Source organism: Coccinella septempunctata, chromosome 8 (genome assembly GCF_907165205.1).
Source record: "Coccinella septempunctata chromosome 8, icCocSept1.1, whole genome shotgun sequence".
In the NCBI taxonomy this organism is placed as follows: Eukaryota; Metazoa; Arthropoda; class Insecta; order Coleoptera; family Coccinellidae; genus Coccinella; species Coccinella septempunctata.
In genome coordinates, this window is record NC_058196.1 from 6,663,529 (window position 1) to 6,676,993 (window position 13,465).

Below are 13,465 nucleotides of genomic sequence, written 5' to 3' on the forward strand. Positions count from 1 at the left end.
TATTGGATCTATGGAAATCTATTGATTGGTCTTATTACAATTTGTTATTGAAACATTGATGATATTCATGCACCAGCAAAAGTATTTATCAGTATTTCAGGTCATTTCATTTGAAGGTTAGGACCCCAACATTGGACTGCTAGATCTCCAGATCTGACACCCCGCGATTTCTCTCTTTGTTTTCATTCACACAACTAGTTGTCCATAGAAAAATAGATTAATTCTGAAGATGAAGTTTTAATATTAAGTTTCAAGATAGCGTAGTTCTTCCATCCATATTTGTGCATTATCAATTTTGAAACATTTCATCATTGTGTATGACTATTTTGAAGACCGAATATGGTATAATTGTTGAACACATTCATTTCATTTCTTTGAAAAAAATCAATTAAGAATTTCTATTTTTCATGAAGTGCTCTATTCCTTTTAGGCGTCTCACCAAAACAATTTTTTCTAGAACATGATCAACAGGTAGGGCAACCCAAAAATCAATTCATTTTAAGACAATAATAATGCAGATAACAAAACAGTTTAAATTATTATTAGAAAACTACATACACGGTATTTTTATGAGTTTGAAGTTAAGTAAAGCCTCACTGAGCCCGGTCCTGATTTTTGTCGAATTTAAATGCTCTGTTTCAATGAAATTAACAACTCAAGGCTAAATATAAATTTTCAGTCGACTTGATAGAGAATTTCAGGAGTTATAGCCGAACGGAAATTCGAGAAATTTCAAAAAACACGGAAGAAACCTATATATAGGGTGCCCCAAAACTATCGAAACAAACGTCACTCCACGATAGAGTAGATCAAATACTATCGAATGACACCAACATTACTTGAGCGAAAATGTACGGTTTCTGAGAAAACCTAACCTAAAGTTGCTGATTTGCTAACTATTTTTTCAATTACAAGGCAAATTTGTGATTAAGGAGAGCGTTTTTCTCCCATATTATCACCCCTGCTTGATCTGAGTATTAAAAATCATGAAGAAAAAACAATTGTTTCAATTAACATCAACTTAGGTCGAGACTTAGGTTATGGTTATCGATTAACTACTTAAAATAATTTCAATTAGGGGAGATAAAACAATAATCTTAGTTCAATATAATTAAAAATCGATATCCTTCTTCACAAACTGGCCCTGTTATTGAGAAAAATAGTTCGAAAATCGGAAACTTTAGGTATTTTAATAAAATTCTGATTATTTTGGAAACGGTACGTTTTCGTTGAACTAATGTTGGTGTCATTCGATAATATTTGGTTTACTCTATCGTGGTGTGACGTTTGATTCTCTAGTTTTGGGACACCCTGTATATGGGGTGATTTTGAACTCAGCGCAATGCCCTTTATTCACGGTTTTCATTTGTCTGTTTACTCGTGAAACACCCTGTATACTCCTTGTACTCTGAAAATTTTGAAACAAATGCCCTCACCCTCATGTGAAAATTCAAATTCTTCTTGTTGTGAGAAACGTTCATCCAGAGACTCTGGTTCATCCCCCCGACCCTGGTTACATTGCCCGTTGAAAATGAAATCGGCATCTGTTTACTGCAAAACACGTGTTAATGCTGATACGAAGGGTTCAAACTTTTCTACCTGATTCGAGCTTTTTAGGAAAGAACTGCTCAAGATGAGTTCGAGTAACATTTCGTTTTGCGTGTTATATTGCATAAAATTGAATTTATGCCATGGATGATTCGAGAATTATTGATGTCCAGAATGCTCCAGAATGATGAAAATTTTCAGATTTCATTGAAACTCTTGCGAAAACTGTCTCGTATATTGTCAAGTTTAGATTTTAATTCATTCAGAACTTTGAAGTTCGACAAATAATGATGTAAATAATTCAATATTATATTTGCCTCAGACTCGAAACTTTTCGAGAAACGATTTATTTAATGATTTGATGACGAATAAATCAAAAAATTATGTGTGTTGATATTATATTTTCATTACTTGAATTATATTTTCATTCATTGAAGAATTTTTAGAATAATGAAGTTCAACAAATGATACGAACAAGATACTTATTCAATTAACCTTATGATCCGAAACATTTCAGAATTTATTTCGTGTTTAGATAATCCGCTGCATATCGTTTTTCACAATACGACTGTCAATTTAGGACCAATTATAGAACGATTTAATTAATAGATCAATAGCTTTCGAAAATGTTGGTCAGTCTATGAACTGACAACTCTTTTTGACAAATGACGGATTTCAGTATCCGACTTTTATATAGTATGATGAGAGTTCAAAAAAATTTGTATGGACTAGAGAATTTAGATGGTTGATATTCCGCGTCGCTAACAGTCAATCACATTTCCTTCAGCGTAGTTGTTGTTTTGAAGAAAAAGTAGTAGATTCTCTTCACAAACCTTTTAGGGCTTTCACTCCCAATCTCTGAAACAAAATTAATTAAAAATTGGGAGTGAAAGCCCTAAAAGGTTTGTGAAGAGATGCAAAATCCTCCCAAAATAAATTTCAATCGATATCTAGTAGATTCTCGCAAAATCCGAAACTCTACATGTATAGCAGTTGTTCAGTTCGGGATTAAAGTTTATCCTAGATTGATTTTGACATTTCAGTTCAGTTCTGTCAGATCAATCTAGGATCATCTTAAATCTCGGCCTCATCCTGAACTAAACAACCGGGCCTTATAGTAATAGCAACGTAGCATTCATTAAGTCGGTATATTATTGGAATAATACTAATTTTTTATAGCGGAGAATAGTGGTTTTCAGCCTCGGTAGGTATTCACGAAATTCGTTTTATTATGTTTTTTTGAGGTGAATCGGCCCGAAATCTTGGATCCCCCGACCTGCTAGTTTCGTATACTTCTATGACAATAGCATAATAACTCAAATTTCAACATTTTCATAGAAATTTTTGAATTTAAGGGAGAGACACATTGAAAAAATCGATAGCAATTTACCGCCTAAACTACGAGCTTGCCGAAGTTGAAACTGGTAACAATCTACTCAGTGCTTCATAATATGTATAGTTTTATGACTCAGTGTTTTTTAGAACCTGTAAAAAAAATTAAAAACTGTAAACTCGTCATCGCCTTCCAAAGGCTGTATCTTGGAAGGGCTGTCGATTTGGAAAATTTACAGGAAATACCCCCGCTTATTTTCATTAAGGAATCATCTCCCTTATTCCTTCGCATTTGTTTACAGATATCTTGTATATAGCTATATTTTATCTATGTACCTTTTTATTTTAGATAGTAGAAGTTAATCAATCATCTGTATCTCAATCATATGTATCCGAGTATGTATCTATATTATTAACTTCATTTTGAAGATTCATTATATCTTGACAAAAATATGGTTGCAATTTCAAAATATGTTGACTCGAGGCCTTCCAAAGACTTCAATATTGTTTATTTTTTCCCTTACACCCTGTATGATCAATCGAAAAATGCAAATCTGTTTTGGCGAATTCTTCATAAAATCTTACTTGTTTCGATATAATTGGTAATTTTCTTTATGATACATCACTGAAATATTTAAACCAGAGAGATGGTACAAGCTCTTCAAATTTTCGGGAAAATCCAATATTTAAACATAATCGATAATAAAAGAGATGTTTCTGAGCAAAGGATTCCTCAAAATCATTGAGAAATCTGATTCAAGAAAAATATAAAGAGCGTTCCATTTGAAATAACACAATGTCCAACATTCGGTTTAGCCGACGTTGTTCATTTCTGTGATATTGTGAAATTTGTAGCATTTATTTCTCCTGATTCTGAAATGAAAATTTTCGGATTGGCTCATTGTCCTTGAATATTCATCACCATTAACATCTGAATTTTCTTATCCAAAAAATGTTTTTCTCTGAACAGCTTATTTTATTATATGCAATGTAACAATACTGATTATTCGTTATACTAATAGGTAGTATTATCTATATGGATCATTTCCATAGAGAGAAGAAATATCATTATGGACAAGACTCAAATCGATTCGTTTTCAGATAGGTAATGAAATAGTTCGCCAAATTCAGAATTATAGTGTTAGCTTGAGATGAAAGAAGTTCAACGGATGCATAGATATACGCACGATGAAATATAAACAGTCATAATCCCATTCGAGAGAGCCAAGATTGATTCTCTTTCACGTGATTCTTTTCCCTACAGAGGAATGCGATAAAAAATCGTTGAGATAGGCCGCCTGGCTTGCAATAATGGAGGAGAAAACGCGCTGCGCCTCTCTTTACTTAATTCCTCCGTATACTGATATTCCGCCTGTCTACATCTGCTTGCACAGTACAACGTTGCCATTTTCGGAGGTGCTAACGAGCAAAGAGTCTTTCAGAGCAATTCTCCGATATACAGCTCAGCACACTAGCGCCAGTGATATACACTCGAACTAAAAGATTGTTCAGTACATAAAGGGGGTGCGTTGTGACCTCAAAACGATTTTTTGATATGTTGGTCCCTGAAGCCTCCTGAATCTAACAAGCTAAAAAACAAGGCAAAACGTTGTCACCTCCGATTTCGGAGGTGACATCGATATATATGAGGTGAGAGCGTTAAACGAGTTACTATTTTGGAGGTGGTATTAACACTTTATAACTATATATATATATATATATCTATATATATATATATATATATATATATATATATATATATATATATGAACCCGTAGTTCGTTGTTACCTCCGTTAAGTTCATTGGGCGACCTGACCTCCGGGTGAAGGAGTAATATAAATGGAATAATTTTTGTTTATATATGTAGAGGGGAAGGTAAATAGCAGGGGTACCTGAAGAGGGGAAAAGATTTTTATCGAAAAATTTTTCTTCAAACGAATCAGACCTTACTACCTCCGCATATATTTCTTATTAGTAGTGCGCTCTCACCTCCCGCAACGTTGTCAGATTTTAGGAGGACAGAAAGTAAGACAGCTCGAATTCTACTCATATATAGAATACAGCTGCTCTTCCGATTCATTCACACATATTGAAACCTGTAAATAGTTCGAGAACGATACTAGATAATATTAATAAACTTCATACGCTGATAATTGATTGATAAGGTTCGTGATCTCGGTGTAAATGAATTTGGACAGTTTTGAATAAATATGCTTATGTCTACAATACTTCGTCCGATAGGGGAGTTTAATACCATATAGGTCCCAAAATGAATGATTCATGAAAATGAAATTTTTCGTGACATATAGGATCAATTCAAAAGACAATTTTACCGAATTTGTTCTGGTATGAAATAGTAGTCTAATTTTTGGGCATTATATTCACGACATTAGGAACTCCATATAAATGTTTTTCCTGAATGAATCAATAAATATATACGTTTTACATTCAGCTTCTATACTTCATTCACTTTCATTTTAGCACTGGATTGGCCATGGAAATTGGATACCTTTCACTCTGTATGGTACGAAAATGTTGTCGAAACATTCTTGAGTTTTAAATCAGTGCTACGTAGTCCGTTCTACGTGAGTCTCTCAGTAATTACGTATTTCATCACAATGTCAAATCACTTCGAAAAATATTGAGTCGAAAATATGTAACGAACATAATTGACGTTTATACAAACTGATTGAAGACATACCAAATCTATTTATTTATATGGAAAATACAAGTGATCAGTAGCTTGAGGAGAGTTACTGTTGTTTATTCTCTTTGGCTGGAGGTTGAAGACGTTACATCACTTGTAGAATTCAAAAAAATAAACCCGAAGATGAAATGCATTTGATGCAGTGTTAGCATTGAGTTGAATAATCAAAGGTGGTAGGGAATGGGTATCTCTTGAAGAAATGAACGGATAATTACAAAAATGTTGAATTCTTCAACAAAAATCATCTCGCGTGAATAGTAGTCAAAATAATTAAAAGAAGTTTGAAGCAAGAGGGGCTTCACCTCACAAAACAACTGGCTCGTATTCATGTCTGTTTATTTTCAATACATTGATATAATGATAATAATTATACAGGGTGTGGCGTAATGAATGGATAATATGGATCCTGCGGGTAGAAGACTCTATGGCGGTTCAGATAAATATATTTTACGTTTGGTAAAAGTGCCTTGGTTTTCGAGATATTATTATATAAATAATAATAATATCTGGATATTGACATTTTCCATCAAAGCGGATCAAAAGAAACTCCTCGATTTAATGGCATTTCTTAATTGCTCGAGGTGTCTTTTGCGATTTTTCAGTACACAGTACACAAGTAAACGGACAAACGAAAACCGTGAATAGAGGGCATTGAGCTGAGTTCAAAAACACCTCATATGTGTGTCTTGTGCATTCCGTTTCCGATATACAGAGGAGTTTATTCAAATTTCCCGAATTTTCGTTCAGCTATAACTCCAAATAATTCAGTTGTATTCGGCTAAAAACTCATTATCCGCTTAAGCTTGTAAGTTTCAATAAAACAGAACATTAAAAGTTGACGAACACAGGACCGGACTCATTGAGGCTATATTCAAACTTAAACTCATGCAAAACACTCTGTTTGTAATTTTTTTCGTCATAATTTTGAATTTTTCAGGTATCTGCATAGATTTTCTCAAAATCAATGAAATTTTGGTATGCTTAATCAGTGGATAATTTTTAATGAATAATTATTTGGTGGTGAAATGCCTCTAGAAAAAACAGCGCTGCATATTGACTTTTACTTCACAATAATTAATGGTATGAATATGATCGCCAATCAGATGTGGAAATCTAAAAATGGAATTTGAAATGTTCAACTGAATTTTTTCGTTTTTGATATTTTAGCATATCTGATTATTCAGATAAATCATTCACAGTGATAATAAGCTTTATTATTGATAATGAACAAAAATAGAAATAAAAAACTACGCTATCATGAAAATAATAACTATAACTTGATATCTTCCGAATGAATCGCTTTTTATGGAATTGATTTTCACCTCATTTGGTCTTTTAGTGAAGGTAATGATTGGCACTTCGAATAAGTATGATAAATGCACTTTCGAATTCTTCACTTATTCCGTTATATTCATTATTGGATCTATGGAAATCTATGGATTGGTCTGGTTTTATTACAATTTGTTATTGAAACATTGATGATATTCATGCACCAGCAAAAGTATTTATCAGTATTTCAGGTCATTTCATTTGAAGGGTAGGACCCCAACATTGGACTGCTAGATCTCCAGATCTGACACCCCGCGATTTCTTTCTTTGTTTTCATTCACACAACTAGTTGTCCATAGAAAAATAGATTAATTCTGAAGATCAAGTTTTAATATTTAGTTTCAAGATAGCGTAGTTCTTCCATCCATATTTGTGCATTATCAATTTTGAAACATTTCATCATTGTGAATGACTATTTTGAAGAGCAAATATGGTATAATTGTTGAACACATTCATTTCATTTCTTTGAAAAAAATCAATTAAGAATTTCTATTTTTCATGAAGTGCTCTATTCCTTAGAGGCGTCTGACCAAAACAATTATTTCTAGAACATGATCAACAGGTAGGGCAACCCAAAAATCAATTCATTTTGAGAAAATAATAATGCAGATAACAAAAAAGTTCAAATTATCATTAAAAAACTACATACACGGTGTTTTTATGAGTTTGAACTTAAGTAAAGCCTCACTGAGCCCGGTCCTGATTTTTGTCGAATTTAAATGCTCTGTTTCAATGAAATTAACAACACAAGGCTAAATATAAATTTTCAGTCGACTTGATAGAGAATTTCAGGAGTTAGGTATAGCCGAACGGAAATTCGAGAAATTTCAAAAAACACTGAAGAAACCTATATATAGGGTGCCCCAAAACTATCGAAACAAACATCACACCACGATAGAGTAGATCAAATATAATACTATCGAATGACACCAACATTAGTTGAGCGAAAATGTACGGTTTCTGAGAAAACCTAACCTAAAGTTGCCGATTTTCGAACTATTTTTTCAATTACAAGGCAAATTTGTGATTAAGGATAGCGTTTTTCTCCCATATTATCACCCCTGTTTAATCTGAGTATTAAAAATCATGTAGAAAAAACAATTGTTTCAATTAACATCAACTTAGGTGTAAACTTAGGTTATGGTTATCGATTAACTACTTAAAATAATTTCAATTAGGGGAGATAAAACAATAATCTTAGTTCAATATAATTTAAAATCGATATCCTTCTTCACAAACTGGCCCTGTTATTAAGAAAAATTGTTCGAAAATCGGAAACTTTAGGTATTTTAATAAAATTCTGATTATTTTGGAAACTAATGTTGGTGTCATTCGATAATATTTGGTTTACTCTATCGTGGTGTGACGTTTGATTCACTAGTTTTGGGACACCCTGTATATGGGGTGATTTTGAACTCAGCGCAATGCCCTCTATTCAAGGTTTTCATTTGTCTGTTTACTCGTGAAACACCCTGTATACTCCTTGTACTCTGAAAATTTTGAAACAAATGCCCTCACCCTCATATGAAAATTCAAATTCTTCTTGTTGTGAGAAATGAGAAATGTCATCCAGAGACTCTGGTTCATCCCCCCGACCCTGGTTACCTTGCCCGTTGAAAATGAAATCGGCATCTGTTTACTGCAAAACACGTGTTAATGCTGATACGAAAGGTTCAAACTTTTCTACCTGATTCGAGCTTTTTAGGAAAGAATTGCTCAAGATGAGATCGAGTAACATTTCGTTTTGCGTTTCATATTGGATAAAATTGAATTTATGCTATGGATGATTCGAGAATTATTGATGTCCAGAATGCTCCAGAATGATGAAAATTTTCAGATTTCATTGAAACTCTTGCGAAAACTGTCTCGTATATTGTCAAGTTTAGAATCCATTCAGAACTTTGAAGTTCGACAAATAATGATGTAAATAATTCAATATTATATTTGCATTTGCCTCAAGACTCGAAACTTTTCGAGAAACGATTTATTTAATGATTTGATGACGAATAAATCAAAAAATTATGTGTGTTGATATTATATTTTCATTCATTGAAGAATATTTAGAATGATGAAGTTCAACAAATGATACGAACAAGATACTTATTCAATTAACCTCATGATCCGAAACATTTCAGAATTTATTTCGTGTTTAGATAATCCGCTGCATATCGTTTTTCACAATACGACTGTCAATTTAGGACCAATTATAGAACGATTTAATTAATAGATCGATAGCTTTCGAAAATGTTGGTCAGTCTATGAACTGACAACTCATTTTGACAAATGACGGATTTCAGTATCCGACTGCTATATAGTATGATGAGAGTTCAAAAAAATTTGTATGGACTATACAGAATTTAGATGGTTGATATTCCGCGTCGCTAACAGTCAATCAAATTTCCTTCAGCGTAGTTGTTGTTTTGAAGAAAAAGTAGTAGATTCTCGCAAAATCCGAAACTCTACATGTATAGCAGTTGTTCAGTTCGGGATTAAAGTTTATCCTAGATTGATTTTGACATTTCAGTTCAGTTCTGTCAGATCAATCTAGGATCATCTTAAATCTCGGCCTCATCCTGAACTGAACAACCGGGCCTTATAATAATAGCAACGTAGCATTCATTAAGTCGGTATATTAGTGGAATAATACTAATTTTTTATAGCGGAGAATTATGGTTTTCAGCCTCGGTAGGTATTAACGAATTTCATTTTATTATGTTTTTTTACGGTGAATCGGCCCGAAATCTTGGATCCCCCTACCTGCTAGTTTCGTATACTTCTATGACAATAGCATAATAACTCAAATTTCAACATTTTCACAGAAATTTTTGAATTTAAGGGAGAGACACATTGAAAAAATCGATAGCAATTTACCGCATAAACTACGAGCTTGCCGAAGTTGAAACTGGTAACAATCTACTCAGTGCTTCATAATATGTATAGTTTTATGACTCAGTGTTTTTTAGAACCTGCAAAAAAAAAATTAAAAACTGTAAACTCGTCATCGCCTTCCAAAGGCTGTATCTTGGAGGGGCTGTCGATTTGGAAAATTCACAGGAAATACCCCCGCTTATTTTCATTAAGGAATCATCTCCCTTATTCCTTCGCATTTGTTTACAGAATATAGCTATATTTTATCTATGTACCTTTTTATTTTAGATAGTAGAAGTTTAATCAATATGTGTTATTTTCGAAGACCAAAACAAAAATTTCAATTGCACATGATTTGTTACTTTTAAGAATCATCATCTATTTTGAATAATAAAACTGCATGCGAAAATACTTAGATTAACTTTTGTCTTCCTCCTTTCATCATGCGTCCATCATAGTGTCCGCTGTTCATCATAGCTTCTGGGAATTTACCAATCAATCATCTGTATCTCAATCATATGTATCCGAGTATGTATCTATATTATTAACTTCATTTTGAAGATTCATTATATCTTGACAAAAATATGGTTGCAATTTCAAAATATGTTGACTCGAGGCCTTCCAAAGACTTCAATATTGTTTATTTTTTCCCTTACACCCTGTATGATCTATCGAAAAATGCAAATCTGTTTTGGCGAATTCTTCATAAAATCTTACTTTATGATACATCACTAAAAAATTTAAACCAGAGAAATGGTACAAGCTCTTTAAGTTTTCGGGAAAATCCAATATTTAAACATAATCGATAATAAAAGAGATGTTTCTGAGCAAAGGATTCCTCCAAATCATTGAGCAATCTGATTCAAGAAAAATATAAAGAGCGTTCCATTTGAAATAACACAATGTCCAACATTCGGTTTAGCCGACGTTGTTCATTTCTGTGATATTGTGAAATTTGTAGCATTTTTTTCTCCTGATTCTGAAATGAAAATTTTCGGATTGGCTTATTGTCCTTGAATATTCATCACCATTAACATCTGAATTTTCTTATCCAAAAAATGTTTTTCTCTGAACAGGTTATTTTATTATATGCAATGTAACAATACTGATTATTCGTTATACTAATAGGTAGTATTATCTATATGGATCATTTCCATAGAGAGAAGAAATATCATTATGGACAAGACTCAAATCGATTCGTTTTCAGATAGGTAATGAAATAGTTCGCCAAATTCAGAATTATAGTGTTAGCTTGAGATGAAAGAAGTTCAACGGATGCATAGATATACGCACGATGAAATATAAACAGTCATAATCCCATTCGAGAGAGCCAAGATTGGTTCTCTTTCACGTGATTCTTTCCCCTACAGAAGAATGCGATAAAAAATCGTTGAGATATGCCGCCTGGCTTGCAATAATGGAGGAGAAAACGCGCTGCGCCTCTCTTTACTTAATTCGTCCGTATACTGATATTCCGGTCTACATCTGCTTGCATAGTACAACGTTGCCATTTTCGGAGGTGCTAACGAGCAAAGAGTCTCTCAGAGCAATTCTCCGATATACAGCTCAGCACACTAGCGCCAGTGATATACACTCGAACTAAAAGATTGTTCAGTACATAAAGGGGGTGCGTTGTGACCTCAAAACGATTTTTTGATATGTTGGTCCCTGAAGCCTCCTGAATCTAACAAGCTAAAAAACAAGGCAAAACGTTGTCACCTCCGATTTCGGAGGTGACATCGATATATATGAGGTGAGAGCGTTAAACGAGTTACTATTTTGGAGGTGGTATTAACACTTTATAACTATATATATATATATATATATATATATATTTTTTTTTTTTTTTTTTTTTTTTTTTTTTTTTAAATCACCATTCTAGGGTTAGGTCGCTGAGGATGCCGGGTCATCTTGACCAAGACATATCTCAGTTGCTCGTGAGGAATCTACGTACGATACGTGTAGTCCACAGGATAACCTCCTTTTGCGCATCGCTTATTATGCTCTCATCGAGGCCGAGCTTCAAAGTATTCTCCACCAGATGTGTTTCGACAAGACCATTGGTTGTTATGATGAGAGGAAGGATTCTTGTGCAGGTAAGTCTATTTATTTCTTTTAGTTCGAAGGCCAGGTCGTGATATTTTAAGATTTTCTCCGTGTACGCTCTCTCAACATTGTCATCCGCTGGAATGGTAACGTCAGCTATTATTACCTGCTTCAGTCTCTTCTCGAAGAGCACAATGTCGGGACGATTGTGTGGAATGGACCTGTCTGTTATGAGTGGTTGGTCCCAGTACAGCTTCACCTCCTCATTCTCCAGGATCTCTTTTGGTGAGTATTTATGGATTGGTTGGGTCGTTCCGAGTAGTCCATATTTTTTGGCGATGGCTTGATGGTATGCCTTTGCCATGGAATTGTGGCGGTCCGTGTATTCTCTTGGTGCTAGAATTGGACAGGACGACGTGACATGTTGTATTGTCTCGAGTGATTGTGAGCATTTGCGGCATCTGTCGGTGGTTAAATTTTTCCCTATTATATTTTTCAGGTATGCTCTGGTGGGTATGACCTGATCCTGTATGGCCGTTAGTCTGCCTTCTGTTTCCGGGAACAGGTAACCAGCCTTTAGGTATGCAAGTGATTTCTCTCTATCAATTTTCTTATTTTTCAGGGCTGTTGGGTACCTTCCATGGAGTGCTCGGCCATGCCATATCTCTGATAGCTCTTGGATGTTGGGGGGCGCAATTGGATCATTGCTAGATGACAAGTTTAGTGCTGTTACATTGTCATCTTCTTCAGATAGCGCTTTGAAGAAAGGTAAGTTTCTTGATCTGAAATATTTCCTCATCTCATTAACAGTGTTGTGGTGCGTAGTTTCAATGTTTTGTAGCCCTCTTCCTCCATCTTTTCTAGGTATGTATAGTCTATTGACCGAGGCGTTTGGGTGATGCATTCCATACCTAGTTAAGAGACCCCTTACTTGGGTGTCGATGGCTCTCAGTTCAGTTGTTGACCATTTTATTATTCCGAAAGAGTATGCTAAACACGGCACCACCCACGTGCTTATTGACGTGAACATTGCTTTGGAGTTCAGTTTGCTCTGTAGTACCTTCTTTAGTCTGCCTATGAATTTGTCCTTGAAGGTGTTTTTTACTTCATTGGTCATATATATATATATATATATATATATATATATATATATATATATATATATATATATATATATATATATATATATATATATAGTAAAATAGGTTAAGGGATGTCGACCAAGTAATAAAATAAAGAAAGATGTTTACTCTTTAATCATAGCCTAGCTTTCGAAAACTCTTCGTTTCTTCTTCAGGGCAACTGTAATGGCAAATAACAGTAAAATTAAAAACAATGTTAAAATGAATCTCACAAACTTACTGAAATCTGAGGTTAAAACAAACACAAAATAATCATGGTTAAAATGGTAACAGTTTATGCTATTCTAATTCCAGGAGTCAAATATTCTTTCTATTCAAAAATCCACTAAATTACACAATCTAGGTTAAAAGTCAAAATCTCACGAAGTCAATTTTCTAGAAACGTCAAAAACCACAGAGCACAGAACAATCACCTCATCCCGACAAAAGACATTTCACGAGAATCTCATCCATCTACAGGACCGTCAAAAAATGGTATACGGGAGTACTCCA

General features: G+C 33.9%; 1 protein-coding gene across 1 annotated transcript in view; it reads left to right on the forward strand.

Moving 5' to 3' along the window:
- The window catches only part of LOC123319477, a 33,970-nt gene extending 21,170 nt beyond the window's left edge, over nucleotides 1-12,800 (forward strand). Inside the window, exons 2-5 of the mRNA XM_044906476.1 lie at nucleotides 11,668-11,881; nucleotides 12,007-12,116; nucleotides 12,331-12,599; nucleotides 12,696-12,800. Coding sequence (XP_044762411.1) covers nucleotides 11,684-11,881; nucleotides 12,007-12,116; nucleotides 12,331-12,355 — 333 coding nt within the window. The 5' untranslated portion in view covers nucleotides 11,668-11,683 and the 3' untranslated portion in view covers nucleotides 12,356-12,599; nucleotides 12,696-12,800. The remainder of the gene's footprint in view (nucleotides 1-11,667; nucleotides 11,882-12,006; nucleotides 12,117-12,330; nucleotides 12,600-12,695) is intronic.
- The last annotated feature ends 665 nt before the right edge of the window (nucleotides 12,801-13,465 follow it).